The sequence below is a fragment of the Cynoglossus semilaevis genome, chromosome 18, assembly GCF_000523025.1.
Source record: "Cynoglossus semilaevis isolate Cse_v1.0 chromosome 18, Cse_v1.0, whole genome shotgun sequence".
Classification (NCBI taxonomy): domain Eukaryota; kingdom Metazoa; phylum Chordata; class Actinopteri; order Pleuronectiformes; family Cynoglossidae; genus Cynoglossus; species Cynoglossus semilaevis.
This window is the reverse complement of record NC_024324.1, coordinates 1994788-2006954: the sequence shown is the minus strand read 5'-3', so window position 1 is coordinate 2006954 and position 12167 is coordinate 1994788. Positions and strand designations below refer to the sequence as shown.

The following is a 12167-nucleotide window of genomic DNA, read 5'->3' as shown; positions in this document are numbered from 1 at the left end:
AGCTCGGGGAGGCTGCTGCCCCGCCCCCCCCCCCCTCCCCATTTGTGGTGGTGCAGTCGGTTGGCAGCAGAATGATCCGTGACAGTTAATCTGTCACTGTTTGTTTGGGGAAGCGGAGGAGAGAGAGAGTTTGGAAATAAGGGAGGAGATGAGATGCTCACCGACTTGATTCCGGTTGTTTTTTACTGAGAATAACTAAAAAACTAAAAAAAAATAAAATGACAAACTTCATCAACAACCTGTTTGTCAGCCTCCGTGAAAACACGGGTCACGTTTGGACCAAATATGGTTGAAAATGTGCAGAATGTGGTCTGACGTGACCCGCGATCCTGCCGGCCTCAGTTGACGAAAAGACGCAGAGCAATAAAAAAGTTTTTTTTTTTTTCTTCTTTCCATTAACGTGTGAACTCAAACTTCAGAGCCATAAAAGCAGATCTGAACGGCCCCCGAAGATTTGACTTGAGAAGTAATGGCTCCCAGTGAGGCTGCTCCTGGATCGAACGCTTGTTCTTGGACAGTTTCCACCCAGAGACTGCATTATCATGAGTAAATACGAGGGACCGAACCGTCTCACTTTCAGCCAAACATCACATTGCAGCAGCTCGAAGGAATGAGAGGCACCGACTGTTGTCAAAAAGATCTGACTGTGAGAAAACTGGTGGGTTTTTTTTAAGATTCTGAGGACAAATGGTCATATAATTTAAATAAGGAATGTATTTCACAGCTGTTTAAAATATTATATTATTATAAAAACATAAAGAAACGTAATTGTCCAACTAAGAACCAGAGAGTAAACAGTTCACTGAACCATTACTGCATAATAATTAGTTTCTTTGTATTGTTTATTTTTTTCCGCTTAGGGTTATAAACCAGATAAAGTAGGTGCCGTTATTATCCAGCAGAGGGCGTCCGAGCACAACTCTGATCTCCTCTCGGCATCTCCAAAAAGAAGGCAGCAAAGATATGTTGTTTTGCTGTCAGCAAGCAAGTTCACAAGCTGCCTTTAAACCGATGTGTCCTAACGTTTCCTTTTTGTTTTGTTTTTATTTTTCTTTAGCCTTTAGCTTCTCCTTTAGCACACAATATCCAATGTTACCCATGTTTATTCGACCAATAATATTACATGAAAACGTTCCTAATTTTCCTGACTCTTACCCAGGGCGTTAAACGTGGCCACGTGCTCCCACATGTTGTCCGGTTGCTCCGGACGCGGCTGCCAAACCAGAGCGTCCACGTCGTGACGGAGACAGAAACAGGGCATGTCGGCGGGGTTCACGGTCACAGTGAACAGGTACTGATGGCAGCCCAGACTGACCTGCACAGAGGAACAGGACGACATGTGGAGGTGGTGAAAAAAAAAATGTCAAGAGAAACGTCAAGAGACATGTGGAGGTGGTGAAAAAAAAAAAGTCAAGAAAAACGTTTAAAAACCCAATGTTTTTCATTGCTCTGCTGTCATTAATCAAACTAATTAACTCCAAATCCACGAGCATTGATTCACTGTAAAATTATCTGCAGATTCTGTGTTGTTCTCCGTTATAAAATCAACCAATCAGACGCCCCTGGGTCGTCAATCTGAGCGTGACTTTAACTGGAGAGCAGCTTCCTTGATGCCTGTGCACCATCACCAGTCATTAGGCCGTGGTTATTGGCTGCTCCGTCAGCTCACTCTGATGAATGTGTCTCTGACGCAACAGCTACTCCGCGCCGTTTGCTTCTATTCTGGTCTGCTCCGCCTCAATTTGTTTTGGCCAGAGAATTGTGACACTATCGTTGTGCGACATCTGTCGGTTCACACCGATGCCTGTCTCTGAGTCAACACACACAGACACACAGACACACAGACACACACACCAGCTTCTCTCAGGAGGCTGTCGGGCAGCGAGAGTCCCGTCTGTTTTAACAGAGACTCCGCGGGCAGCGCTGCGACGTCGGTGGTTGTGTTGGTGGAGTTCTGATGGTCTGTTCACTGTGACAAGCCATTTAGCAAACCATCAATCATCCACTCACATGAAACTCACTTTCACGCCACTTGTGTTTAACTGGCCACAGACCAGGGACGTGGGCGACAGAGTGTGGGCTGATGACACACACAGAGGAGTTGGGTTTTTTTTTTGGTTTTTTTTAGTCAGGAGTAAAAAAACAATTAGACGGACGTGACAAAAAACTCAGTGTTTCACAGAATTGACCTCGACGGTGATGAGACAAGTTTCTACCAGAAAACACCAAGAACCACATCTTCACCAAACTGAACCTTTTTTGTGCGTTTTTTACTCAATTATTTAGATTCTGGTATTTTTTTCATCTACTGCTGTGGCAAAAAATAATTTATTCATGGACTTAAAATCAGCCCCGGTGGATGAAGATCTGTCTCTTCAACTGACAACATTTTTCCCCAATTTTTTTTTTTTTTAACTCCAAAGACCTAAAATTTGCTCAATGTGGACAGAAAACCTTAACAGCAGGGATCTGCCTGTGGTACTACAACGTCATAGTACTACTATGTCGTAGTACTACAATGTCGTGGTACCAGATAGGAACATTTCTAAAGTTTCACCTTCTCTAAAACAAATGGAACATTAATGATAATAATAATCCGTCACACCGTGTTTTCTATGTCTTCAAACATCAGGCCTCAAAGGTCAGTCTGATAAAAAGCCCACGTTTCTCCTGGTTTCACCTTTAAAAAAAATGTAAATGAGATTCTTGAGAAGTTATTGATTTTTGGGAACACACAAAAGAGTGGGTGAAAACATCATAACATCATAACAGACGGTGCAGACGGGAAGTAGGAAGTGTAATAATAACCCAAAGAAAGTCAGGGAGTTCACGGAGACGCCAGGAAAGATGATATTAAAGCTGAACCGAGTGAAGACGGAATGACGAACTTCTACCCCCCCCTCCCTCCCTCACCTCTCTTCTTAAATCAATGACTAAGCAGTGAGTGTTTCATTAACGCCATCGTACGTCCATCCATGTCTGGTTCAGATCATGGGAAAAAAAAAAAAAAAAAAATCAACACTTGGAATTTTTCTCACTATTTTACAACTATTTTTCCATCAGCTTCCTGTTGCTGGGTGATATGGCTTCAACTGCCCCCCCCCACACACACACATACACACCTCCTCCCCCGCTACATTTCAGTGAACACTTTTTCCAAGAAAAAGATCTCAAGGAACAGTGACAGTAACAGCAGCTCAGAGTTGCTATTTTCATTTTTAAAATTAAATTCAGCTACGAGCCGAGAAGTCGATTCAACTTTGTCTCTGTTTTTTTTGTGTAAATGGAGAATAGAATTTAAGACGAGCAGGTGGAAAATGTAAAAATATATAAAAAAAATATGATCACAGCAGAGAAACAAAGGAACTTTTCTGCAAAATTACAAAATGTGTTCTTTCTGTTTGATTAACAATCAATTAACCTTGAGGGACCAATTAGCAGAAATATGGAGAGTGAGGTCACAGCCTGCCCCCCCCCCCCCATTATTAGGTGGAATTATCCAGAGTATCTGTGCTGATGGTATTTTACTCTACCTCAGTTTGTTTTTCAAAAAGAAAAAGCTTTTAGCCTGTCATCATCAAAGACATCTGCATCCTTTGAGGACAGGAAATGAGAGGCTGACATTCCCTGAATCAAAAGCGAACGCACCTGCACACGGAGGCCGAGGGCAGATGTGTGTAATAACAACAGCGCAAATGTCAAGTCTCTGTCAGCGGAAGTCACGGCCCCGGCCAAGGCTGACGCTCAGACGCCTCCGCAGCCGAAGGACGGCGACGGAAAAAAATGTTCATTTAAGACGATTCGTCGAAAGGGCAACAGGGATTTTGTCTTTGGACCAAATCGTTGGAGCAACAAGAGTCCTGCAGCGTCAGAGAACCAGAGAGGTTTCACACCACGTCTGCGTCCTCACACACTCCAACCCAACGTGTGACTCCTGAATCCTCTCACATTGGCTTTGTACAATAACACACTTGGGCCAGGCCTCCAGTCCAGACCAAATTGTGTCTGAATTAGGGACGGAGTATCTGATCATACCGATATCAAAGCGATCTCCTTTTCTCCGCCAGCATGCTGCGAGCTGCCGTTGCCAAGGCAACAGTGTCACTGTTTACTTGTCGTGTAAAGTTAAGTTGAGCAATTGGGCTAAAGCAGTACCTCTCAAATAGTGGCTTAAGTTGAGCAATTGGGCTAAAGCAGTATTTCTCACATAGTGGGGCAGGGGCCAGGGGGGCATGAGGGGCTTCCAGTGGATTATGGCACGCTGTATATAAGTGAACCACTGCTGTGATGCTTGAATGATAACAAGCCTCCAGTCACTAGGTGGCAGCAACTCATACAGTTGTTTTGTACAGATAGAAATATACATGTTTGCAGGTTCTTAGTAGTATTTCAATTCACAGGGGCGTGAAAACATTTCTGTACTCAAGGGGGCGCATGCCAGAAAATAACTGAGAACCACCGGGCTAAGGTATCGGCCGTAGAACATAGTTGTTGGTTTTTTTTTAAATTTAGACCAATACCGATCCTGAGTATCGGATCGATCCATCCCTAAATGTGGAGCCAAAATCTACTTCTTAATGAGATGACCATTCACTTCATATTTTCATTCCTGTTCAAATATATTTCCTTTATACATGACCAGTGATTCATATATTATGTGATTCTAATAACTTTGATATTATGATATATTCCACCTCCCCCGAAGCCCACGGTCTGTAGACGTCCAGCAGCAGACGTCCAGCAGCAGACGTCCAGATAAGGTCTATTGTTGAAGGCGTCGCTGATACACTCAGCTGATATGACTCAACCTCTCGCTGTCAGCAACACGTATGAAACCTATTCTTCAATACAGGCCAGAAACCAAAGTGTCACAAAGGCAATAAATTAAAGGAGTTGCTGCAATTTCACAGCTTTTACAGCCGTGGATCAAGAAGTCGGAGAAGCTAATGAAGCGTTATACAACGGATACAACGGGAGCAGAAGAGCAGCGAAGAAAAGACGTAAGTAAGGCTTCCTGGACGAGTGAGACACACACGCACACACACACGTGTCCACACACATGTGGACAGAACCGTCCTCCTAACAGCTGCTGATGGTGTCCAGACGCTGCGGTCAGGCCGGGGCTTTCATCCAATAAATGGAGAGAGAATCATAAAGAGCTTTTATACATCAGACATTTCATCTCCAGCCTGAACTCAAACACGGAGCTTTATATTCACTGCTCATCATTACTCTTTCATTACATAACAAGGGCTTTCTTTTCTTTTTTCTTTCCCCCCCCCCACTCTCACTGAGGGATGTTGTGTAAAAGACATAATTTCGTCCAAATGAGACGCCAAAACCAAAAGCAGTGCGTCTGCGTCGGGGTCCAAACTAATGTTCACTAATGACCTGAATCTTTTCTAAATGCAAAACACGCGCGTGAAGAGAAATAATAAAAACCCATCAGTCTGTAGTTTGGTGATGCAGTGTTTGTTTTAGCTGCAGTTAAAGACCGAGTTTCTCCTCAGTTTGTTGTTTATTTTAGAGTTGAACTAAATCAAAATTAAAACTTTCTTAGCCTTAAGGCAGAGAAGCAGCCGAGGTGAAAAAAGAAATCTTCAATTTTAGCTTCATTTTCAAGAACGTTCTTCAAGAAGTAACTGACACCACATTCTCATTGGACGTTATTACTGCAAAAACTAAAATAATAAATACTATTATATTAAATAATCAGTATAATATGACACTCCACAGTATATAGTATGTAACTAACATTGTACCATGTACAGTAGTACTGTAAAAACTGTACAGTATACACATACATATACTGTGGAGCAGCATAAAGTATTCTATAGTATAATAGAATGCAGTGAAATATACTTTAGTACAGTACAGTACAGTACAGTACAGTACAGTTAACAGTACAGTAAAGTATGTGACTCCAAACAGACTTTTACCTGCAGACCTAACTGACGGCCCGATGCACTTTGCCTACGCAGTAAAAATCTGAGAGTACGTATATCACAATACTCCATAAGTATCACTTATCATCAGCATAAGAATCTGCTGACGTTGGCGTTCGCGTCAGAACCACTGCCGGGCAGCGTCCCGTCACAGCTGCTGTTCCTGTATCAGCAGCAGCCGCAGCAGCAGCAGCAGCAGGACGGATGATAATGACTGTTGACTGTGTTTGTTTATTCTGGACAGAGACTGTGAAGAGGATTAGGAAACGCCAGAGTCGGAGGAAACGCCAGACTGACGGTGACCTGTTGTTTACCACAGCTGAAGCACAGAAGAAGTCAGTCAACACAGAATGATGGATATACAGTAAACTACACTGATGTGTTTCCATGTCCAACTCCAACATGGCAGTAAAGTATTCTCTACTGTATATATATATACAGTACAGTAGTATGTTATTATAGTTGTCACCAATATGTTACACGAGCCTCCAGTTTGACACACGTACTGTAGTAAAGGGTGCTCTAATATTAACAAGTATAGTACATTTTACTGTAGTATATTATAGGTTAGACAAAATTAATTTGTGTTTTTTATTTCAGTGTCCGGCCCCAATAAAGTTAAGGACTCCTGGTCTAGACCAGTGTTTCTCAAACTTTTTTTCTGGGGACCCATATTTTAAAAGTCACAAACCTGTGGCGACTCAAGTCAATAGACATTATTCGTAAACATGATGCGAGACGACGCAAAAAAACCCCCTCTTACGACCCACCTGAGGGTCGCGACCCTGTCTTTGAGACACAATGTACTATAGCGTGTGGTTAAGCTTGACATACAGTACTGTGGTACAGGTTGCTATAATATAACACAGTACTGTTTGTATAGTAAAGTTTAGTGTGGTGTGGTACAAAATACTTCAGCGGGACAAGATGTACGCTGTGTTCTAGTAATATTAGATAAAGTACTTCACTGTATTATACAACAGAGTGAAGTTTGATGACATCACAGACGACCCTGAATGATCGACAAAGGAGTTTCTTTTTTTTTTTTTTCTTTTCTCAGATGTCAGAGTTTTCAGGCGCAGCCTCCGTTCCTCCTCCTGTGTTTTTTGTGTTCAACGCCGCGGTGGAGCAGCAGGTGGAGGAGGCCGGCCGCTCCACTCACTCAACAAAAACACGCTCCTCTACACGGACCCTGAGCGTCAGGCTGCAGAGCACTTCAGAGGGCTGAGGAACGGAGGCTGAGGCTGAGGCTGAAGCTGAAACTAACGACAATCTGGAACAGCAGCAGCGAAGCCGGGGAGATTTGAGCGTTAAAGTGAGTACAAGAGGCAGATGGGGAGATGGAGGGGGAGGGAGGGGGGTGTGTGTGTGTGAAGGGAGGGCAGGTTACTCACCACCTGAGTGGGTTTGAGTGTTTCTCCGTCAAAGTGTGTCAGACTGGAGCCTTCTTCCTGGACCACGTCACAGTCCTCCAGCTCCTGAGCGCTACACGGGGGTCGGTCCTTGTCAGTGTTCTGCACAAAAAAGGAAGAACAGGAAGTTGGACCTGAGGCTGTGGCTGCACACGTCACGGAGAAGCTTGGGTTTGTCTTGGGGAGTGGGTGAGGAGGGGGAGGATACCCGTGGGGAGGTGGGGTTGACAGACAGACAGCAGCTTAAATTGTTGGAATACATTAAACCAGGATCAACGCTAAGACCAGCAGTCGAAGGAGAAGGTCTCAGAGCAGCTGAAGAGGAACGTGACGGTGAGAGAGGGAGGGAGAGAGAGGCAGAGAGTGATAGAGAGAGAAAACTCAATTAAGTCAATATGTGAAGCTCTGGAGAAAACGGCCGTGTTGTAAAGAATCTAGACATTTATTCTGTTTGCAGCTTTGAATGAACTTAGAATAAAAAATAAAAATTAAAAACTAATATTTTTTGTCCCACACAGGTCTTTAACTTCAGACCTGTTGTGTCATACAGTGATCGACCGACAGCTTATAAAGTTCAGCCGTTGTCGTAGGACTTTATGTTGTATGTTCTTGACCAGATTCGTCCTTGTTTGGACTGTTGACATAACAAGTTTATTATTGGAAGGTTGAAAAATCTCATTCTTAAAGTTCATTTAGTGAATGATAAGTTAATTAAGAACAATCAGCAACTAATTACTTGTGTAATTGACAGTAATAATGTTGGACTCCACTCCTTATGTGACGTTTAACCATTAGGGCTGATGATCATGGAGACTGTAATAGCCAGAGTGAGGCCTGTTGGTGGCAGTGTTAACGATTTGAATTGTTTGTTTTTTTTCTTTAACTTAAACCAAAGTTTCAGAGTGGAGAAAATGACGTTAGAAATAAAAGTCTTGTTCCATCACGATCTGTGACCTCACCAGTTCCTCGGAGGTCAGGTGTTTCAGTCTCTCGTGGATCATGGCCGCCTGGTCGTCGCTCATCACAAACTCTCCCCTGGAGTCTCCCATCACCAGCTCAGGCCACATGGACCCTTCGCTGCGTTTCTGCAGAGTCACCTCCAGGCTGAGGACACAATGATTTCATCACACAACAGCTCTGCTGTTTTTTTGTTTGTTTTTTTTACAATAATCTGTTTCTCACTGGTTCTGGGTCTGAGCCTTGCAGACAAAACCCAGGGTCACAGAGAGTCTATGTGGAAACACTGACAATCCCAGTTTTTTTTCCCCTTCTCCTTCAACAAAAACTTTAATTGCTGTCTTTTGTCTTTAGGTTCAGACACACGTCTGCTGATAGAAAGACAGTTTGTTTGTTTTTTTGCCTCAGCGTCTGAGCTCCAATCTCAAAGAACAAACAACTTCAGCAGCCGAAATCAATGCATCTTCGCTGAGCCGACGTAGAAATCACGTACAAGTACAAGTGGCAAATCTGCAGAAGACCACGTGAGAGCAACACAACACAAAAGAGGGGCCGCTGGCTAATTCAGCTGTGGACAAAGAAGAGAAGGACGGCGCTCGGTGCTCAGCTGTGAGATCTATGAAAGAGGAAAGAACTCCTGGACGCTGGGAAACCGCCCCCTCTGCAGTGTTGGTGGAGTGTTGCGTCTGTTTTATGAGCTCTCATTGTGTGTATGTTGATGACAAAAACGGTCGTCCAGATGAAGTCCACAGGCAGCACGGACGCGCTCTGCCTCTCCACGTACATTTGCATCCCAACAACACATTCATGCATGGATGAGGAGTCTCATTAGCATTTTGTTTCGATGCCATACTATCAACATATGCGCGTGATGTTTTTTTAATCAGTAACATAAACAGTATGTACCCATATATATATACAGTGTATATATATATATATATATATACACACACACACACACACATACCGAAGGTCAGATGATGTTATTAAATCCATCTGAGCTGGAGCAGCAGGATGAAAGAATACTAAAAGGAAGTACACGTAAACAGAGCAGAGGGGGTGGACGCTCGTTGTCCAACGTTCTCTCTCAGTCTCACAGCAGCCTTCGAACGTTGCAACATTGATCGGAACACGACAAACAAAGTTCCCGCACGACGATATGTCCCGACGCTGGACAGCGAAGAGGAAATAACTCACAAAGAAGCGAAAGGGAAAGGTTATTCAATGAGGATGTGACTCAACTCGTGTTGACGACTGATGGATGAATGGATTCAGATGTTCTGGTAATGAACACAAAGACGATCAACTCTGGGTGTCCTCGTTTTGCTAACGTGTTATTGTGAATCCATGTTATATAAGAACTTCAGAGAAAAAAAAACTCCTCAACCTTCAAGTCCTTCAAGCTCTTCAGGACCTTGTTTCTCAACATTGCAGATGTTCTCTGTCTTTTTGGGCTAAAACTCACTGACATAAATTCAGAGGGTTTTTTTTTGTTTGTTTGTTTGTTTGTTTTTTTTGCTTGTTCTCTTTTTATCCTGATTTAACTGATGAAAAAACATATTTTTACAAAAGCTGGCATGAACGGAGCAAAGCACTACTATTGGTTGGTACTAGCTGTCAATCACAGTGTCCACACACTTGAGCCTCGTGTTTAAGCTATGACAACAAGACTAATCAGAACTCTCATATCAGTCTCATTAACATGTCGTGATATGAGAGTGGACTCACCACCTTTGTTGGACTCACCACCCACAGGAAGGTTTGGTACGGTGCAATGTGATTTGGGTGGCGACTGCTGCCCCCTCGACCCGGTAACGGATAAGCGGATGAAAATGGATGGATGGATGGATGGATGGATCTGAGACTGACCACAAACCTTTTGTCGTTCTTCAGGATCCAAGCGCTGGCCTCTGGGTCCACGGACTCGTACGTCTGACCCTGCAGTAACGGGGGGAATCCCTGCACCGCGATGCTAATGTTGTCTGGGGTGAGCCGGAACTGCACCTCCTCTTTGGTGACACCCTCGGGCAAGCGCACGCAAACGGTGATGTCCTCGGCCGTCTGCTGCCAGAAGTAAATGGGATCTGGATTCAGAGAGAAATCCAAGGTAATAAAGTTAATGAGCGCCCCCTGCCAGCTGTTTCTGAGTCGCACACACAAACATCTACAGGCACGCGGCGCCGGGTGTAAATCACAGATGAATATTCAGCGACACCACAGACAGGAAGGCTGTTTGAGTAAATCATTTAATATCCCGTACACGACACCAGCCTCCAAGGACGAGCCGGGACGGATGGACTGACGTTCCTCATGTGTGAGGATTATCTTCAGGAAATAAAGAAGACCTCGAGTTGTCAGTGTAAAATATGGCTCTTAAGAGTTTTTCCTCATTTTTAAAGTTCTGTGGTGCAACCACTAGGGGCGCAAGAAAATATTGATACTAATATTTTGTCTCAAAATACCGTATCAATATTTTAAAGCGCTGTACCGGTTTTCTTATTAACAATTAACAGTCAAACATTTATGTTCGTTAGGGATGTGAGATATGGGCCGACCGATATCAGCCAGATTTTAGCATAATTACGTAATATATAAAACTTAAACTTATCTTTATTTGTCATTGTGACACAGCACACCATGCACAACGAAATTTAACCTCTGGATTTAACCCATCAGCAAAGTGAACAGTGGGCAGCCGTGGTCAGCGCCCGGGGAGCAGTGCTTGAGGACGATGCCATGCTCAGTGCATCTCAGTGGTACCCTGGCAGTTGGTGGATTCGAACCTGGGGCCTTCCGGACCGAAGTCCGCTTCCTTTACCACTAGGCCACCACCGCCAAACATATATATAAGAATCGTTATTGGTTTTCCTTCGATAATAAAAAAGTCAATTACCTGGGTTTTCCTGGGACGTTTACTAGAGTTTTTGGGGCTAACAACCGCAAATATTGGACTTGGAAATTAAATGTTTGGACAATATCGGTAAAAAGTTAAAAAATGCCTGAAAACTATAGATCTTCAAAACTCAGAAACAAATAAAAGCCTTGGATTCTATTTTCACAAGAAAATGTCTTGGAACCAAGAATCACAGCAATGCCTTCTGGGTGGTTGGATGTCAGTGGTTGGATGTCAGTGGTTGGATGACCAAACCCGTGCAGTAGTTCATCGTCGTTGACGACTACGACTGCGAACGATGCTCAACAAACAACCCTCGGTTCCAGACATTTCAAACCAGTAACACTTATTGATTATTTGTCACTGCTGCTGAGAATCAATAGCGAAGCTGAAGGGACTTTACCTGTTTGTGTAAATGAGATTTTTCAACACCACTTAACAGGTTCCAGTGTGGTTTGGTGCAGCGATCGGGCCGCAGGCCAAGAATAACGTGAGCGTTAGTGACGTGGATCTGAGCCAAGTGCTGACTGAGTCTTTTTTTTTTTTTTTTTTTTTTAAATGACTCTGGAGGTTGACAAAATGACCAGGGTTGTTTTTATGAACTACTGCTTTTAATTAAATTAAATTAAATCTAGAAATGGCCGTTCATCATCAACCACATTTATATAAAGAGCGTTTCTGTCAGAACGTGGGCGGTGGGTTTTATTCAGTAACAGACCTGACGTCCTGTTACATATTAATGTAAAAGTGTGTTAAAACATGGTCGGTTTCTTATTAGTGTCTCAAAGACACCGGTGGCATTTCTGATGTCTGTGATTTAACCACTGGTTTCTACAGTCTGGTCTGGTCTGATTCATCGATCGGTTCTTCCTCCTTCTCATCGGTGATAATGGCTCGACCGTGTGCTCGCTGGTGATGAAAACCACCATCATTTGTCAGACACAGAAGGACAGAGTGAAG

General features: G+C 43.5%; 1 protein-coding gene across 2 annotated transcripts in view; it reads right to left on the bottom strand.

Moving 5' to 3' along the window:
- Positions 1–12167, bottom strand: part of nudcd1 (NudC domain containing 1) — a 30060-nt gene that overhangs the window by 2586 nt on the left and 15307 nt on the right. For both annotated transcript variants that reach the window (XM_008331053.3, XM_008331052.3), the window contains exons 6-9: positions 10191–10398; positions 8317–8461; positions 7340–7459; positions 1156–1315 (exon numbers count right to left, since the gene is read on the bottom strand). In XM_008331053.3, the coding sequence (XP_008329275.1) occupies positions 1156–1315; positions 7340–7459; positions 8317–8461; positions 10191–10398 (633 nt within the window). The remainder of the gene's footprint in view (positions 1–1155; positions 1316–7339; positions 7460–8316; positions 8462–10190; positions 10399–12167) is intronic.